Raw genomic sequence first — 20,781 nt, 5'->3', positions numbered from 1 at the left:
AGTAGTTCTCAGCCCGAAATATCATTTAGAAATATCATTTAAGTTTTCAAATCTTAGAAAGATGGCTGAGTTTGCAAAACAGTATTTAAAACCTTGGACTGAGGTCAAATGATATGCAAAATATGCGAAAGCAGTGATATCAATCCCTGAAGGATTCAAATAATTGGCAAGAAGCCTACAATTGGAAACATGACTGAGGATATAAATTCTTTAACAAAATAAGTGAGGAAAACCAGTCAAAAATCCCCTAAGGGTTCTACAGGTCGGCACAAGGCCCCAAGCATGGCAACAAGCCCAATTCACAATAATAAAGTATACGTCTCAACCAAAAATGTAGTAAAATATCTCTCGGGACGGACCAAGTCACAATCCCCAACGGTTCTCTACCCCACGCCCGTTATCCGGCGTGCAAGTCACCTCAATATTGCGTTACGATGTGAAATTCTGGGGTTTCAAACCCTCAGGACATCATTTACATCTATTACTCACCTCTAGCCGACCAAATACTACTCCGCGATGCCCTTTACTTTCGTATCGACCTCCTCGCGCGTCGAATCTGGCCAAAACCACAACGAATAAATCACAATAGGCTAAGAGAATATAACCCAATTGAAAAGACTCGAAAAATATCAAAAATCACGAAATTTGCAAAACCCGAGCCCCGGGCCCACGTCTTGAAATCCAGAAATTTTTACATCAAAATGTTCCTTATCTCACCACGAGTCTATACATACCAAATTCACAAGAATTGGAGTCCATTTGACCCCTCAAATCCCAAATTTAGAATTTCAATCTCAAGCCCTAATTTCTTATAATTTGGCTATGTTTTCATGGATTTCTAGGATGATTCTTCAATAAAATCATGTATTTAACTCATTAAACTTACCTCCAATCGATCTTAGTTGAAACTCCCTTCAATCCTCCTCCAAACGCTCTCAAAATGACTAAAAATGGTGGAGAAATGGGGTGTTTTTTCGCGAATGAAATGTAAACATTCTGCCCAGAATTTTTCGGAATTACTGTTCACCTCGTATTACTGTTCACCCGTGTTACTGTTCACGGGGTACTGTTCACGGATACTTTTACGGGGTACTGTTCACGGCACTATTCATGGATACTATTACGGGACACTGTTCATGGGCACTGTTCTTAACTACTGTTCACAGTGCTGTAAAAAATGCAGCAGCTTTATTTTTTCGTGCCTAAATCGATCCGTTAACCTTCCGAAATACACCCGAGACCCCCGAGACCTCAACTAAAAGCACCAACATGTCTTAAAACATTATCCAAACTTGCTCCAATCGTCAAAACACCTCAACTAACGCCAGAATCATCAAATTATATCGAATTCAAGCCTAAGTTCTTTTAAAACTTCTAAAACACACATTCGATCAAAAACCCGACCAAACGATGTCCGAATGACCTGAAATTTTGCACACATATCCCAAATGATACAATGAAGCTATAGCAACTCTCAGAATTTCATTCTGACACCCGGAACAAAATCTAACCTATCAACCGGAATTTGCCAAAATACTAATTTCGCCAATTCAAGCCTAATTCAACACCGAACCTCCAAAATTACTTCCGGTCCTTCTCCTAAGTCAAAAATCACCTCCCGGAACTAACCGAACCGTTGAAATTCACATCCGAGCCCTCTAACTCATAAGTCAATGTCTGATTGACTTTTCCAACTTAAACCTTCTTAAAAGAGACTAAATGTTTCATTTCTTATTAAAATCGCTCCAAATAAATTCTAATGCACCCAATACCGATAATGAAACATGAGGAAGTAGAAAATGGGATGAACAAGACAGTAACTCATGAGACGACGGGTCGGGTTGTCACAATAATCCAGAATATTATATCCTAAATTCATCCAATTTTATTTACTCCCCAAAAAATATGCTAAAAATGCTACATATCAATGTATTGGGAAAAATCGAGTTTACATATTAGAGATGACGTGTTGTGACACGTGGATCAGTCAAATAGTCAAAGGAACAAAGTTAGCTAAGAGACACGAGCAATAACAGATGCGATCAAAGGTTGTGGAAGAGGCACCGGCAATTACTCAGAAGATGCAGAGCCCGCACCTATTCAAGACATTTAAAGCACAAAGATCAAAGGGAATTAAAGGAATGAACCTGGTAGTCTATGAGAGACCAGATACAGTATTTAATGCATATTAAATACTAAAAACGTTAGAGAATATTTGTTTAATATCTGATTGTGTAACATATTATTAAATGACATTCATTACTCATTATTGCCTCATTATATCTTAAGGCAAGGCTCCTAGTCTCAAAAAAGCTATAAAAGGGGAAAGAACCAACAATTGTACGACATAAGGAATTATTGGAATACACTTGATTTACTTTGCTTTCTTCTACTCATCTTGTTATTGTTGAAAGCCAATTTCTACATTCTTTTGATTATCAGTAACCTGTGTTATTCAAAATTCTAGCTTTGACTAAAATTCTATTTTTTGGTTAAACAAATTGGTTCCGTTACCGGGAATCTGATAATCTATTTTCATTTACTATGGTAAACAACAATGATAACACTCTAGGAAATCAGGTAAATCAAAACTAGCAAGATCAGGGAGATTTACAAAACGTTCACCTCTTTCCTTCTCCACGTGGTTCACCACGGCCATCTCGTGAAGGCACTCCTGAATCTCATGCTGGTGCACAAGAGCAATCTGAAAATTTTGAAGGGGTAGATGAGGCCTTACAAAAAGCAATTGATGCACATGTCAACAAAGCTGTTCAGGCTCTAGTTAGTCAGTTACCTGCTGCACCGCCTACACCTACACCCAATAACAACACATTGGAGAACCCTCGTTCTGGCTTGTTAACTCAGGAAATGGAGGAACCCCTAGTGAATCACAAGAGGGAGAACCAGGTAATTCAACTAATTCTCATTTGCAAAATTTAGTGCTAACTCTACAGAGACAGCTCAAGGAACAAAATGACTGCATAGAGCAAATTTTCGGAGTTCCACCTGTAATCAAGAGTGGATATGGACAAATATTCACAACAACCTTGGAAGCCAAGTGTTGCTCCCCTTCCAATTCCAAAAAAGTTTAAGATGCCTGATGTTCCAAAGAATAATGGAACAACTGACCCACGAGATCACGTAACGACATTCACAACTGGCGTAAAGGGCAATGATTTGACCAAACAGGAGATCGAATCAGTATTAGTCAAAAAGTTTGGGGAAACACTCACCAAAGGGACGCTAACCTGGTATTCTCTCTTACCCGAAAAATTCTATAAACTCTTTTGCTGAGCTTGTAGATTCTTTCATCAAAGCACATTCGGGAGCTCAAAAGGTAGAGAAGAGAATGGAAGATATCTTCAAAATCAAGCAAGAAGATTCAGAACTACTTCGTGATTTTGTGGATAGATTTCAACGTGAAAGAATGACTTTACCACGTGTACCTGACAACTGGGAAGTTATAGCCTTCACAAGTAATTTGAATGAAAAAAGCTCAGAGGCCACGAGGAGACTTAAGGAGAGCCTTCGAGAATTTCCAGCTACAACATGGAATGATGTTTATAATAGGTACAGCATGAAGCTGCGGATTGAAGAAGATACTGTTCCACGATATCAAAAAGAGGAAAAGGCAGGTTCGAGACATTCAGAAAATGAAAGGAGGTCCGGTAAAAACAGATACGAGCCTTATATAGGACTTGCAGGAAAAGACTCATGGTCAAGGTAAGATAATCAAAGGTACGATCATAAATCTAGAAACAATGAATCAGGTTTCTCATCAAGGTTTAGGAATGAGCGAAACAATCATGAGTCACGAGATGATGATAGAAATTTAAAGGCGAGATTCGCTGGTTATAATTTCAATGTCACCACCTCCGAGCTCGTAGCTGTTTTAAGAAGCATGGGAGATAAGTTCCAGTGGCCAAAAGAAATGAGGTCGAATCCAAACCGACGTAACCTTGATCATTGGTGCGAGTTTCATAATGACCACGGCCATAAAACCGTTGATTGCAGATTTTTACAAAGTGAAGTCGATCATTTGTTAAAACAAGGGCATCTTACTGAGTTGTTCAGTGAGAAAGGCAAGGAGGCTTATATGAAAAGTAGGCAGGTGCCCCCAAAACCACCATCTCCCAAAATAACCGTCAACGTCATAAGCGGGGGAGAAGATATCAACGGTGTAAAGTATACAGCATCCAATAAAGTTTCTAAAGTTACTATTACCCACGGAAAGCGAGTACGACAAGTCTTGGAGGAAGAAAGTATCACCTTAGATAATGCAGACGCGAAAGGTGTATTATCTCCACATAATGACGCACTGGTAATATCTCTATTTGTATATGATAATAATGTGAAACGAGGTTTGATTGATCCAGGAAGTTCTGTAAATATTATCCTACTAAGTGTATTACGTGAAATGCAAGCTGAAGAAAAAATGATACCAAAGGCGCATATCTTGTCTGGATTCGATAATTCCAGTGTAGTAACAAAAGGAGAGGTAATATTAACAACTTTTGCAGAAGGTGTTACTAAAAAAACTAAATTTCAAGTGGTAGATATGGAAATGGCTTATAATATGATCCTGGGAAGGCCATGGATCCATGAAATGGATGTTGTCCCATCAACTTTACACCAAGTTATTAAATTCCCATCACCTTGGGGAATTTGCCAAATTCGTGGAGATCAACATGCAGCCAGGAGTATTAATTTTGTGATAGATATGAGCACGATGAATGAAGAGAAATAGCAATCACAGAAAGCAGTTGAGGATATCACAGTTCAAACCTCAACTGAACAGGAACGAACAGATATAGATTCGAGACCTGACACAATTCAAGAGCCAGAGGAGAATGAAAACATCAAAACAACAATTGAAGAATTGGAAGCTGTAATATTGTTTGAACAATGGCCCAAGTAGAAGGTTTATGTTAGAGCAAATCTGAGCCCGGATATGAGAGGTATGATAATTAAATTTTAACGTGGACTGTTTTGCTTGGTCCCATGCTGATATGACAGGTATACCACCGGAGGTAATGATCCACAAGTTAAAGGAAGACCCATCATTCACACCAATCAAACAAAAGAAGAGAAATCAAGGAGCTTTCAAAAATTAGGTGATTCAAGATGAGGTTCAGAAATTACTAAAAATTGGGCCAATCCGAGGGGTAAAATATCCTAACTGGTTAGCTAATACCGTTGTGGTGCGTAAAAAGAATGGTAAGTGGCGAGTTTGTGTAGATTATACAAATCTTAATAAAGCTTGTCCAAAAGATTCTTTTCCTCTACCTCATATAGATCAACTAATTGATGCTACTGTAGGGCATGAGCTATTAAGTTTTTTAGATGCATATTCAGGTTATAATCAAATCAAAATGGATCCTGATGATGAGGAAAAAACTTCTTTCATAACAGACAGGGGGACTTACTGTTATAAAGTAATTCTCTTTGGTCTCAAAAATGCTGGAGCAACTTATCAAAGGCTGGTCACCAAAATGTTCCAAGAACATTTGGTAAAAACCATGGAGGTGTATATAGATGATATGCTCGTAAAAACTCAGCATTCTAAGGATCATATATCTCATTTATCTGATACATTTCAAATTCTTCAGAAATTTAACATGAAGATGAACCCCGAAAAATGTGCGTTTGGAGTTGCATCAGGTAAGTTTTTGGATTTTCTTGTTTCTAACCGAGGAATTGAGGTAAATCCCGCGCAGATTAAAGCAATAGAGGAAATCCCTGACGTGCTGACAAGTAAAAAAGAAGTCCAAAGACTAACGGGAAGAATTGCAGCCTTGGGAAGGTTCATTTCTAAGTCATCAGAGAAGTGTTTCAAATTTTTCTCAGCTCTTAAGAAGCAAGATCATTTTGAGTGGAATGAAGAATGCCAACAAGTACTTAGGAATTTGAAAACATATTTATCAAATCTGCCATTACTTGCAAAACCAAAGGCAGGGGAAAGGTTGCTTATTTATCTTGTTGTTTCAGAAGTTGCGGTAAGTGCTGTTTTAGTCCGGGAGGACCAAGGTAAATAATCCCCTATCTATTATGTTAGTAAATCTTTGTTAGATGTAGAGACATGGTATCCGCAATTAGAAAAACTAGCACTTGCTTTAATTATGGCATCTAGAAAATTAAGACTTTATTTTCAATGTCATCCTATTGTTGTAGTAACTGCTTACCCGTTACGTAACATTTTACATAAGCACGAGTTATCAGGGAGGTTAGCAAAATGGGCTATTGAATTAAGTGAGTACGAAATCACTTATCAACCTAGAACTACTATAAAATCTCAAATATTAGCTGATTTCGTGGCTGATTTTAGCCAAGGGATGCAATTAGAAGCGGAAAGAGAGTTACAAGTTTTCAATGGTGCAAACCCGAGGACTTGAATTTTATTTACTGATGGTTCATCCAATGTAAAAGGCGCAGGTCTAGGAATTGTTCTTGTACCACCTACGGGCGAACCAATTAGACAAGCTGTAAAATGTCATTCTATAACTAACAATGAAGCAGAGTATGAAGCTGTAATTGCAGGTTTGGAGTTGGCACGAGAACTCGGCATAACCCAAATTATGGTTAATCAAATGCTGGGGACTTACACAGCTAGGGAGGCAAGGATGCAGCAGCATTTAAACAGGTACGAGAGAAAGAAGTTAAAGACTTCATTTGGAGGAACATAATATGCCGATTTGGAGTACCAAAAGAGATCGTGTGTGATAATGGTCCACAATTCATAGGATCCCAAATCACAGAATTTTTTCAAAGTTGGCAAATCAAAAGGATAACGTCTACACCATACCATCCGGTAGGTAATGGGCAAGCGGAATCCACAAACAAGGTCATTATCAATAATTTGAAGAAGCGGTTGCAAGAATCAAAAGGTAACTGGCCTGAGGTATTACTTGGGGTTTTATAGGCTTATCATACAACTACAAAAATGAGCACGGGAGAAACACCATTTTCATTGGTTTATGGTGTTGAGGCTTTGATTCCAGTCGAGATAGGAGAACCAAGTACACGGTTTGAACAAGGAACGGAAGAATCCAATAGTGAAGAGATGCAATTCAATCTTGATTTACTCGAGGGAAGACGAGAAGATGCACTAATACGAATGGCAGCACAAAAACAAGTTATAGAACGATATTACAACCGAAGAGCACGCCTCAGATTTTTCAAAATTGGGGACTTCGTGCTTAAAAAGGTTTTTCAGTCTATGAAGGCTGCCAATTCTGGAAAACTAAGTCCAACATGGGAAGGAGCATACAGAGTTCGAGATATTGCAGGAAAAGGAGCATATGAATTGGAAACAATGGATGGGAAAATCCTACCTTCACACTGGAATGTTGTTCATTTGAAGAGATATTACTTCTAAGTAAATACCCACGGTCAGGTATCACCATGTTAAATTGTATTTTTGAATTATTAAGGTTTTACTAACGATTTTAGATGCTAGGCAAAACGCTAACCCGTACTAAATGATGAGTCACGACCTGTAAGGCAAAATGGAATACACTAATTCCTAGCCCAGGGTTATAATTATTCTGATAGAAATACAAACGGGTTAAGCAGTCTTCATCTATAATCGCACCCCCGAGTCCCGTATGTTTTTTCTTTTCAGGAAAAGGACCAAGTGAAAGAAATTAACAAGTGCTCGAGGTATTATACTTCAACATTCAAACACTTGGGGGACTACATAGTATGCACAGGCATGTGTATGAAGAAGATGAAAGAAGTTATGGAAATTTAAGCTTAGAAGAAGCAAGTGCAAGATAAAAACTATGAAGACATGACATTCATCATAGTGTTCTTTCCCATCAAAACACTCATCATAGTGTTCATTCCCATGAGAACAATGGAGTCACTTCTCAAATCCTTCCTAATGTTTCTAAGCTAAAGGGATCCAATGTACCCTCAAAACAGTTAGGGTAAAGACTATGTATTAAAACGGGTTATAAGGAAAAACCCTGTTTCTATTGTTCTTCTTTTGTAAAAATCTGTTACAAGAAAAACAGTTACGAGAAAGCTATAGATGTAATTCAAATACATGTAAGGTGTTATTCAAAACTTGTCAAAGTTTGAAAATAAAAACATGCCAAAGTTGTTTCAAAATAAACATGTGTGTTCCTATTTCTTTCATCATATTATAACACCATTATGAAGTTGAGACGTCTTCTTCATTAAGTGTCGAAATATAAAAGGGCCCTCTTTTATAAAACTCATGTTATTAAGTCATGAGATTAATCATGAAAGCATTTTCAAAGGATAAAAATGCAAGCTATTCACTAAGTCCTTAAAAATAAAGAGGCAAGAATAGAACGAATAGAAGTAATAAAAACTTCTTAATATATTCAAAATCTAAAGACTAAGTATAAACTTAGTCATCAAAAATGTTTTATACAAATGCCCCATTATGAGAAGTGGGGACTTTTTCCTTCCAAAAAACCCTTAAAACAAACTAAGGGTTTGATCATCATCTTCCAAAAAGAAAAAACAAAAACAATTATAAAAACTGGTCACTAGGAGGCAGAAGCATCAGAAGTAACGATGCCAACTTCAGAAGGAGTAGCCACAGGCTCGGTCTTCAACAACTTATCTACCCAACCATGGAAATCGGGAATGGGATCCACAACTCCCATGGTTGCTACAAAAAAGCAGAAGAAAATAAAATCAGAAAAGGTGTTAAATTTAAAGAAAAGAGGTACGAAAGAAGAAGAAGACGTACGTGCAAGGTTCCACTTTTCAGGAAAGGGAATATTTTCTTTACCCACCAAACCCACTATGGGCACAACAACTAATCAGGCATACCAGCCACGGTCTTTTTCATCTTCAGGGCTCACCAAAACCCTTTTACTCCTCGCTACTAAGGTGAAAATACCGTTGCGAAACAGCCTAGGGGAGTAAAACTAAATAAGGTGGGGGAAGGTAAAATCAACACCCGCCTTATTAGCCAAGTATCTCAAACAAGCCACAGCTCTCCAAATGAGTGGGCCAATCTGTGCTAGACAAACCTTGAAAAAATGACAGAAATCAAGAATCACAGGGTCAATAGCTGGTTTAAATCCCAGAGTAAAGGGATAAGTGTAAACAAAGGAGAATCCAGTTTTGTGGGAAGATATTCTTTGGTTTGGATTGGGGATTTCAACAGGAAATCCACTGTTCCAATGGCAATCATTACGGACCATAGAGGTTAAAACCTCTGTAATCATAGAGGGGTAAGTATCGGCATGATCTAGGCCAGCAACTTGTTTCTGAAGTGATTTTCTATCATGATCAAAGGACAGGTCGTTGGGTACTATCTCTTCCACTAAAGGTTCTTGTAAGGGTTCAGAAGGTTTTTTACCCTTAGAAGATGATTTTTGAGTAAAAGAACCTCTACCAGAACTAGAGGAGGGCATAGAAGAACCGGAACTACCACCACGGGTAGATCCCAAACTACGGAGTCTACCACCCCTACCCCTTCTATGTCTAACAGGAGTATTGGGGAAGTTATCTAAGATTAGAACTCTCTTAGGGTTAGGGTTTGAAGACGACATGATGGAGAAGGTTGAATTAAGGAGGAAGTGAACAGTATTGAAGAATAAAGTATTCAGTAAAACTTTATGAAGAAGAGGACAAGAGAAAAAGTGTATATTTATAAGAAAACGACCGTCAAAGGCAAGAAGTGTAATGATGGAAAGCCTATAATAAAGGCAACTAGCTCTTCGTGAATAGTGGAGTCGTAAAAGCCTTGAAAAAAGGCTGCAAAACTGCATAATAGATAGGAGAATGACACGTGTACAAAGCATTTAATAGAAAAGACAATTGAAGCGTCAATGATGTCATAGCATTAATGGTAGCAAAAATTCCCTTTTTAATGCAATCCACTTCCCAAATATTTAATTGATAAATAAATGGAAAGTGGGGGGACTATCTGTATTGGAAAAAATCGAGTTTACATATTAGAGATGACGTGTTGTGACATGTGGATCAGTCAAATAGTCAAAGGAACAAAGTTAGCTAAGAGACACGAGTAATAACAGATGCGATCAAAGGTTGTGGAAGAGGCACGGGCAATTACTCAGAAGATGCAGAGCCCGCACCTATTCAAGACATTTAAAGCACAAAGATCAAAGGGAATTAAAGGAATGAACCTGGTAGTCTATGAGAGACCAGATACAGTATTTAATGCGTATTAAATACTAAAAACGTTAGAGAATATTTGTTTAATATCTGATTGTGTAACATATTATTAAATGACATTCATTACTCATTATAGCTTAAGGCAAGGCTCCTAGTCTCAAAAAAGCTATAAAAGGGGAAAGAACCAACAATTGTACGACACAAGGAATTATTGGAATACACTTGATTTACTTTGCTTTCTTCTACTCATCTTATTATTGTTGAAAGCCAATTTCTACATTCTTTCGATTATCAGTAACTCGTGTTCTTCTAAATTCTAGCTTTGACTAAAATTCTATTTTTTGGTTAAACAATCAAGGCATATACGCCAGTATTTTGTTTCTTGTATATTACACGGGAGGTATATATTTTTAAACGAAAATGTCCATTATTTAATACTGGACGTGACTTGTATTATAGCTTTTTGATGGCGTATGATACAAGTCACTCTAGTATAGCTGCCTATAATATTAAATCATTTCATCTGTATTTCATGACTACTGGATGCAGTCTTTTATGCATTTTAAGCCACTAATTATATTATTCGTTGGGAGTTGTGTTAAACTAATAATTACATTTTGGATAATAAGTTGGACATCATAATTTTACAGAATTATACTTATTTTGTCTAATATTCATTTGTTTGTGTAATTTTAATTCTTGTATATTATGTTGCAGCTATATCAAATACAAGTATTTTCTCTAATATTTTAAACCCGAATGTGTAGAATAAATTATATTATGCTGCAACTATATTATATGAAAGTATATTGATTTATGCATAATAAGTTTGATTTTTCATGGGTTGGTTTCTGAAAATTTTAATTATGAAGCGATATAAATCAAACTACAGCAATTTGTAGTCTATCAAGTAATAGCTATTATATGACGTTATTATATGACATGACTATAACGACCCGATCGGTCGTTTTGAACTTTTGCACTTTGATCGCCAGTTCCCGGGCATGACTTGCCCCGTGTAACGTATTATGACTGATGTAGATCGTTAGTTTTGATTTTCAGGAAAAATCAGAATGAATTTGAAGGAACAGTCTTAGTTGAAAGCTTTGAATTTGAAAGGTTTGACTAAGAGTTTACTTATTTGTATTTGGATAGATTTGTTGGGTGATTTATGACTTAGGAGCGCGATCGGAATGCATTTTGGAAGTCCGTGGAAGGATTTGGCTTGAATTGGCAAAGTTAATATTTTGGCGAATTCCGGTTGATAGGTGAGATTTTGATCCGGGGGTCGGAATGGAATTCCGAGAGTTTCTATAGTTTCGTTATATCATTTGTGAGGTGTGTGCAAAATTTCAGGTCATTTGGTCGTCGTTTGGTCGACTTTTTGATCGAATTCGAATTTCGGAAGTTTTGGAATTCTTAGGCTTGAATCCGAGGGTGATTTGATGTTTTGATGTTGTTTTGAGCATTCCAAAGTTTGGAAAAAGTTTGAATTATGTTATGGGGTGTGTTGCCATGTTTGGTCGGGGTCCCATGAGGCTCGGATATGTTTTGGAAAAGTTTTTGGAAGATTTTGTCGTTTTGAGCATAAGCATGTAATGATCCAAAGGTCCATTTTTAGTTCTAGAGATCGAAATTTGATTTCGAGACTTCCGAAATTTTGATAATGAATTATAGGACTGATCTGGAAAGTTTGGTCTAATTTCATCAAGTCGCGATTGAGTTTTTGACACGAAACATGAGTTAATTGTTTAACGAGCGAAATGGGTATTGAGCTGAGCAAATAAGCTCCGAATTGAGTTGTGACTGAAGGGCTATATTCGTATTATTATTTTTGACTCATAGGAACAAGAATCATCGAATTCCGAGTTCGTATGATGGAGTTAGAGCATTTTTAGTGAAAAGAAAAGCTGCTGCAATTTTCTGGGTAGTTTCTGCATTTTTCGCACGTGTGAACAGTAACCGCACATGCGTGAACAGTATCCGTGTACAGTACCATGTATAGGAAACATGAACAATATCCGTGTATAGTACCCATGTAAAGTACATATGAACAGTACCCCGTGTACAGTACCCATGAACAGTAAAATGCGTGAACAGTGACCACGGAAATTCTGGACAGAATGTTGAGTTCTCCCATTTTCCATTTTTACCAAATTGGAGCTCGGGGAGAGGAGATTTTCAGAGAAAACAATGGGTTAAGTGTTCTTAACTTAATTTTGGTTAGATTACCCGAATCTATTACTAGTTTTGGCATTTAATTGGTGATTTTAGTTGGGAAAACCTAGAAAACCCTCTTGATTTAATTTGAAGATTTGAGGGTCGAGTTGATGTCGTATTTTAGTAAAATTGGTATGGTTGGACTCGTGGTTGGATGAGGTTTCACATTCCGTAATTTTTGTCGGGTTCCGAGACGTGGGCCCCACGGGCGAATTTTGAGTGCAATTTCGGATTTTTAATGGAAAATGTAGAATTTCATATGGAATTAATTCCTATAATTTTTATTAACTGAATCGAATTATTGTGGCTAGATTCGAGGCATTCGGAGGTCGATTTGAGAGACAAAGGCATCGCGAGCTAGAGGATTAGCCGGTTCGAGGTGAGTAATGATTGTAAATGATGTCCTGAGGGTTTGAAACCCCGAATTTGCACATCGTAGTGCTATATTTGTGACGACCCGGCCAGTCGTCTCATGATTTACTGCTCCGTTTTCCCCATTTCAGCTTCTTTACGCTTTGTTATCCGTGTTTTATGTGATCGAGTTGATTAGTTCGAGTTCGGAGAGGATTTGATAAGAAATGAGACACTTAGTCTCTTTTAAGAAGGCTTAAGTTGGAAAAGCCAACCGGGTGTTGACTTATGTGTTAGAAGGCTCGGAAGTGAGTTCTGATGGTTCGGTTAGCTTCGGGAGGTTATTTGTGACTTAGGAGCGCGATCGGAATGGGTTTTGGAGTTGTAGAGAAGATTTAGCCTTGAATTGGCGAAATTGATATTTCGGCAAATTCCGGTTGATAGGCGAGATTTTGATATAGGGGTCGGAATGGAATTCTGAGAGTTGCAGTAGCTTCATTGTGTCATTTGGGATGTGTGTGCAAAATTTCAGGTCATTCGGACAAGATTTGATAGACCTTTTGATCGAAAGCATAATCTAAGAGTTCTTGGAGTTCTTAGGCTTGAATCCTATGTTAAATTGGTGATTTGATGTTGTTGTGAGCGTTCCGAAGTTTTGAGCAAGTTTGAACGATGTCATGGGATGTGTTGATACAATTGGTCTGAAGTTCTGGGAGTTCCGGGTAGGTTCCGGGATGTTTTAGTGCAAAAATCATAGCTGTAGCAGGTCTACAGGGGTTGCATGCCCCGGAACTCACTCACGCGGTCCGCACAAAAATAAGTGCGCCCGCGTTGAGTGTTGTGCGGACCGCACAAAAACGGGCGTGGCCGCAGTAGGTGTCGCGCGGACCGCACAAAAGTTGGCACGGCCGCGATGAAGAACCCTCCCGCTGGTCAAACTTCGGAAGCTCATATCCTTTGATCTACAAGTAATTTTGAGGTGATTCAAAAACAAAAGTTGTAGCCCTTCGTGTCTAGTTTCCATAAAGGTAAAGATATATCAATTTGGACATCTGTAGCAAATGTTATAGCCAAATTACTAAATCCTGTCACTGCAGAGGAAGGCCTATGCGGCCGCGGTTGCGTTTGCACGGACCGCGGTCATTTTGGTGCGGCCTGCGGTAGCTGAAATCTGAGGGGTACGTATAAATACGAGGTTTTGGGTTTTATTTAATATTTTGACCTAGAGAGCTCGAATTTTGGCAATTTTTCGAAGGTTTTTCAAGAAATTCATCGGGATTCGACGCGCGTGGAGGACAATTCGAGGGGCAAAGGTGTCGCGAGCTAGAGAATTAGCCAGTTCGAGGTGAGTAATAGTTGTAAATGATGTCCTGAGGGTTTGAAACCCCGGATTGCACATTGTAGTGCTATATTGAGACAAGATACGTGCTGGATGATGAGTGTGGGGTCTCTCACTACTAGGGATTGTGACTTGGTCCATTCCGTTTGATAATTTTACCGAATATTTGACTGAAATTCAATTGATTGCCATATTTGGGCTTCGTGCCAACTATTTGAACCCTTCGGGGATTTTTATCACTGTTTCCTTACTGCTTGACTTATTATTTGAACTCAGTCCTGTTGATATCTACTGTTTTACAAACTCAGCCACTTTTACTCATATTTGAAACTTAAATGATATTTCTACATCATGTTTTGGAACAAAACTACTGTTTTACTAATGCCCAAGGGGCTTATGATGATTTCCGGACTTAGTGAGGTCGAGGGCCATATGTGAGGATATGTTGAGTGATATGAGGCCGAGGGCCTGAGTTACTATTTATGCCATACGGTGGCTTGAGTGATGTGAGGCCGAGTGATATGAGGCCGAGGGCCTGAGATACTTTATATGCCACGCGGTGGCTTGAATGATGTGAGGATATGCTGAGTGATGATGCCACGAGGTGGCTTGATATAGTGCTTGAGTGATGTGAGGATATGTTCTGAGTGATTGATGCTATGCCCGAGGGGCTGATATGAGTGATTGTGAGGTAGCCCGAGGGGCTGATACTGTTCTGAGTGATTGATACTGAGCCCGAGGGGTTGATACTGTACTGAGAGTGAGCCCGAGGGGCTGATACTATGCTGAGCGATTGATATTGTGCCCGAGGGGCGGATTTCTACTTGTTATTTACCTGTTAAATTACCGGTTTTACTTGTTTTAAAAGGAATATCATTTGATTTCTTCACTGATTTACTGCTTTAAGTGATTTTTACTGCTTGATATGGAATTGCTTTGTGCCTTTACGTGTTTTCATACTTTTAGCCATTATTTATAGTTATTGCTCACTGAGTTGGAGTACTCACATTACTCCCTGCACCGTGTGTGCAGTTTCAGGCATAGCAAAGTCTGCACCTGAGCGTTGATTCTGTCCAGGCTAGGCGGTGATTTGGAGTTCTGAGGTAGATGTTGACGTCAGCAGCCCTTTGTCTCCCTTATCCTCTATCATTTATGTTTTCTTCAGACTGTTGTATCGGATTCCGTACTTTGTAGACCTATAGCAGATTTTATAGTAGCTCATGACTTGTGACACCCCGGTTTGGGTTGTGTCGGGATGGTTCCTGTTGTTGTTAACGTTAAAATTCCGCAATTTATGAGTATTATATTATATGTTATTACTGTTTATGATTATTAACTATTTAAAAAAGGTGTTCCATTTTGGTCTGGCTGGCCTTATCTTCACGAGAGGCACCATCACGACCGGGTTCGGGGATTGGGTCGTAACAAGTTGGTATCAGAGCCTAGGTTATTTAGGTCTCACGAGTCATGAGCAGGTTTAGTAGAGTCTCGTGGATCGGTACGGAGACGTCTGTATGTATCCTCGAGAGGCTGCAGAACCTTTAGGAAAAACTTCATATTCTTGAAACTCTTGTCGTGCGAACTTGTTGGTCCGAGTACTAAACTTCTGATATTCCATTCTCTCACAGATGGTGAGGACGCGAGCTACAGGACGAGGTGGACGACCACCAGTGCCACTCACTGAGGCCACCAGAGGCCGTGGACGCAGTCATGGACGTGGTAGAGGTAGAGCAACAAGGGCAGCACTTGTTGATGCACCGGCTGCCCCGGCTTCGGATCAGGCTCCCGCTATGGATGCTCCTGCAGCACCAGTTCAGGCACCAGCTGTGCCCATCGTGGTTCCGGGTCTTCATGAGGCCTTTGCACAGATCTTATCAGTTTGCATTGGCCTGGCTCAGGCAGTTTCAGCCACTACAGTAGCAGCTACTTCACAGGCCAGGGGAGGCAATCATACCCCCGTTTCTCGTACACCTGAGCAGGTAGTGCAGGGACTACAGACACCGGGGGCACCTCCAGCTCAGTCGGTTGCACCAGCTCAGGAGTTTGTTGTGCCAGTTATGCCGGATGATGAGCAGCGTCGTCTTGAGAGGTTTGGTAGACTCTAGCCTCCGTCATTCAGTGGTGCCGAGGGCAAGGATGCCCAGGGTTTTCTTGATAAGTGTCAGCAGATGCTCCGTACAGCAGGGATTCTTAAGACTAGTGGTGTGGCATTCACCACCTTTCAGTTTACTGGGGCTGCCTTCACATGGTGGGAGGCGTATGAGAGGCGTAGGCCGATTGGAGCAGCACCCCTTACTTGGCAGCAGTTCTCCACTCTCTTTTTGGAGAAGTATGTGCCGCAGTCCCATAGAGAGGAGCTGCGTAGACAATTTGAGTAGTTGCGACAGGGGGATATGAGTGTGTCACAGTATGAGTCGAGGTTTTCTGAGTTGGCTCGTCATGCTATTTGGATGGTTCCGACAAATCGTGAGAGGATCAGGAGATTTGTTGATGGCTTTAACTATCACCTCCATATTCTTATGACCCGAGAGAGGGTGTTGGGTGCTACGTTCGAGGAGGTGGTCGATATCGCTTGTGAGATTGAGACGGTTCACCATCAGTATCGAGAGGAGAGGGAGTTCAAGAGGCCTCGAGGATTTGGCAGTTATAGTGGTGCTTCTTCGAGGGGCCAGTCTCAGCATGGTAGGGGCTGTTCTTTCAGGCATGCTCAGTCAGCCCGCCTAGAGTATCGCGGGGCATCTTCGGGTCATGGTCATCATAGATCTCAGTGGGGCCAGTCATCACTCAGTGCCCTTCCATCCCAGAGTTCATCCCCTGCCCCGTCAGCTCAGGGTTCTTCTATGCCTAGTACATCAGTTGGTCACTCTGATGCGAGGGGTTCCCTTCGGTCCCCTTCTTCAGCACCTGGGAGTTGTTTTGAGTGTGGAGAGTTTGGACATGTGTGGAGGAAGTGTCCTCGTCGTGTTGCTAGTTCGTCTCAGCAGAGGGGTCAGCCCTCGACTTCTACTCCAGTTACTTCACCACCTGCCCAGCCAGCTAGGGGTGGAGGTCAGGCAGCTAGGGGTCGTCCCAGAAGGGGGAGGTCGATCAGGGGGCGGTCAGGCCCGTTTCTATGCACTCCCGGGCAGACCCGACGCTATTACTTCGGATGCTGTCATTACAGGTATTGTTTCAGTCTGCCACAGAGATGCCTTTGTATTATTTGATCCTGGTTCCACCTTTTCTTATGTGTCATCATACTTTGCTCATTATTTGGGTATGCCCTGTGAGTTTCTTGCTTTACTTGTTCATGTATCTACCCCAGTGGGCGATACTGTTATTGTAGACCGTGTGTACCGGTCATGTGTGGTGACTATTGGGGGTCTGGAGACCCGAGTGGATCTATTGCTATTGAGCATGGTGGATTTTGATGTCATTTTGTGCATGGATTGGCTATCTCCATGTCGTGCTATTCTAGACTGTCATGCTAAGACAGTCACTTTGGCTATGCCGGGTGTACCGCGGATCGAGTGGCGTGGTGTGACTGATTATATCCCTAGTAGAGTGATCTCTTTCTTGAAGGCCCAGCGTATGGTGGGGAAGGGTTGCCTTTCATATCTAGCATTTGTAAAGGATGTAGGAGCTGAGACTCCTAGTATCGATTCTGTCCCAGTTGTGAGGGATTTTCCCGATGTGTTTCCTGTAGACCTGTCGGGCATGCCACCGGACAGGGACATTGATTTTGGTATTGACCTTGTGTCGGGCACTCAACTCATTTCTATTACGCCATATCGTATGGCACCAGCAGAGTTGAAAGAATTGAAAAAAGAGCTTCAGGAACTCCTAGATAAGGGGTTCATTTGGCCTAGTGTGTCCCCTTGGGGTGCACCGATTTTATTTGTGAAGAAGAAGGATGGAACGATGATAATTTGCATTGATTATAGGCAATTAAACAAAGTAACAATTAAGAACAAGTATCCTTTGCCTCGCATTGATGATTTATTTGATCAGCTTCAGGGAGCGAGGGTATTCTCCAAGATTGATCTCCGTTCGGGTTATCATCAGTTGAAGATCAGGGATTCAGATATTCTTAAGACTGCTTTCAGGACTAGATATGGTCATTATGAGTTTCTTATTATGTCCTTCGGGCTAACCAATGCCCCAGCAACATTCATGCATTTGATGAACAACGTGTTCCAACCTTATCTTGATACGTTCGTTATAGTATTCGTTGATGATATTTTGGTATACTCGCGTAGTCAGGAGGAGCACGCGGAGCATTTGGGGGTTGTGTTGCAGATATTGAGGGAGGAGAAGCTTTATGCAAAATTCTCCAAGTGTGAGTTTTGGCTCAATTCAGTGGCTTTCTTGGGGCATGTGGTGTCCAGTGAGGGTATACTGGTTGATCCGAAGAAGATAGAGGCGGTTCAGAGTTGGCCCAGACCGTCCTCAACCACAGAGATTTGTAGCTTTCTTGGGTTGGCAGGCTATTATCGCCGGTTTGTTCAGGGATTTTCATCCATTGCATCGCCCTTGACCAAGTTGACTCAGAAGGGTGTTCCATTTGTATGGTCGGACGAGTGTGAGGAGAGCTTTCAAAAGCTCAAGACAACCTTGACCACAGCTCCAGTGTTGGTTTTGCCATCAGCTTCAGGTTCATATACTGTGTATTGTGATGCTTCGAGAGTTGGGATTGGTTGTGTGTTGATGTAGGAGGGTAGAGTTATTGCTTATGCTTCTCATCAGTTGAAGCCCCATGAGAAGAACTACCCCGTTCATGATTTGGAGTTGGCTGTCATAGTTCATGCATTGAAGATTTGGAGGCATTACTTGTATGGCGTATCTTGTGAGGTGTTCATTAATCATCGCAATCTTCAACATTTGTTCAAGCAAAAAGATCTTAATTTGAGGCAGCGGAGATGGTTGGAGTTGCTTAAGGATTATGATATCACTATTCTGTACCATCCGGGAAAGGCCAACGTGGTGGCCGATGCATTGAGTCGAAAGGCAGTGAGTATGGGGAGTTTGGCATATATTCCAGTTGGGGAGAGACCCCTTGCAGTTGATGTTCAGGCCTTGGCCAATCTGTTCGTGAGATTGGATATTTCGGAACCCAGTCGGGTGTTGGCATGTGTGGTTTCTCGGTCTTCCTTATATGATTGTATCAGAGAGCGCCAGTATGACGATCCACATTTGCTTGTCCTTAAGGACAGAGTCCAGCATGATGATGCCAGAGATGTGACCGTCGGTGATGATGGTGTATTGAGGATGCAGGGCCGGATTTGTGTGCCCAATGTAGATGGGCTTAGAGAGTTGATTCTAGAGGAGGCCCATAGCTCACAGTATTCCATTCATCCGGGTGCCGCGAAGATGTATCAGGATTTGAGGCAGCACTATTGGTGGAGAAGAATGAAGAAAGATATCGTGGGATTTGTAGCTCGGTGTCTCAATTGTCAGCAGCTGAAATATGAGCATCAAAGAACGGGTGGCTTGCTTCAGCATATGGTTATTCCCGAGTGGAAGTGGGAGAGGGTCACCATGGATTTTGTGAGTGGTCTTACTCGGACTTTGAAGAAGTTCGATGCTATTTGGGTGATTGTGGATAGGCTGACCAAGTCTGCTTACTTCATCCATGTGTGTACTACCTATTCTTCAGAGCAGTTGGTAGGGATTTATATCCGGGAGATTGTTCGGTTGCATGGTGTTCCGGTCTCCATCATCTCAGATAGAGGTACTCAGTTTACTTCGCAGTTTTGGAGAGTCGTGCAGAGAGAGTTGGGTACTCAGGTAGAGTTGAGCACAGCGTTTCATCCTCAGACGGACGAACAGTCTGAGCGTACTATTCAGATATTGGAGGACATGTTGCGTGCTTGTGTTATTGACTTTGGAGGTTTATGGGATAAGTTTCTACCACTTGCAGTGTTTGCTTACAACAATAGCTACCAGTCAAGTATTTAGATGGCTCCATATAAGGCTTTGTACGGGAGGCGGTGTAGATCTCCGATTGGTTGGTTCGAGCCCGGCGAGGCTAGACTATTGGAGACAGATTTGGTTTAGGATGCCTTAGAGAAGGTGAAGGTGATTCAGGAGAGGCTTCGTACAGCGCAGTCACGTCAGAAGAGTTATGCAGACCGGAAGGTTCGAGATGTGTCCTACATGGTCGGTGAGAAGGTCTTGCTGAAGGTTTCGCCCATGAAGGGTGTTATGAGGTTTGGGAAGAAAGGCAAGTTGAGTCCTCGGTTCATTGGGCCTTTTGAGGTGCTTCGGAGGATTGGGGAGGTGGCTTATGAGCTTGTTTTGCCACCTAGCCTGTCGAGTGTGCATCCGGTATTTCATCTTTCTATGCTCCGAAAGTATATTGGGGATCCATCTCATGTTTTGGACTTCAGCACGGTTCAGTTGGATGATGATTTGACCTTTGATGTGGAGCCAGTAGCTATTTTGGGTCGCCAGGTTCGGAAGTTGAGGTCAAAGGATATGGCTTTAGTGAAAGTGCAGTGGAGAGGTCGGCCCATGGAGGAGGCTACCTAGGAGATCGAGCGGGAGATACGGAGCATATATACTCATCTGTTTGAGGCTTCAGGTATGTTTCTTGACTAGTTCGAGGACGAACGTTTGTTTTAGTTGGGGAGGATGTGACGACCCGACCAGTCGTCTCATGAGTTACCGCTATGTTTCCCCCATTTCAGCTTCTTTACGATTCGTTATCCGTGTTTTATGTGATCGAGTTAATTAGTTCGAGTTCAGAGAGGATTTGGTAAGAAATGAGA

General features: G+C 41.1%; 1 protein-coding gene across 1 annotated transcript; it reads left to right on the top strand.

Annotated features, from left to right (window-relative positions):
• Positions 1 to 6,940: 6,940 nt before the first annotated feature.
• Positions 6,941 to 7,375, top strand: LOC138870593 (uncharacterized). Its single transcript, XM_070148415.1, has one exon. The coding sequence runs from the start codon at positions 6,941 to 6,943 to the stop codon at positions 7,373 to 7,375; it is 435 nt and encodes a 144-aa protein (XP_070004516.1).
• The last annotated feature ends 13,406 nt before the right edge of the window (positions 7,376 to 20,781 follow it).

This window comes from Nicotiana sylvestris, chromosome 6, assembly GCF_000393655.2.
Source record: "Nicotiana sylvestris chromosome 6, ASM39365v2, whole genome shotgun sequence".
Lineage (NCBI taxonomy): Eukaryota > Viridiplantae > Streptophyta > Magnoliopsida > Solanales > Solanaceae > Nicotiana > Nicotiana sylvestris.
This window is presented reverse-complemented; position numbering and strand designations above follow the sequence as displayed.

Bases quoted from the DNA above. Each gene is read 5' to 3' on its own strand.
- LOC138870593 (XM_070148415.1), top strand. From the start codon at position 6,941: ATGAGCACGGGAGAAACACCATTTTCATTGGTTTATGGTGTTGAGGCT.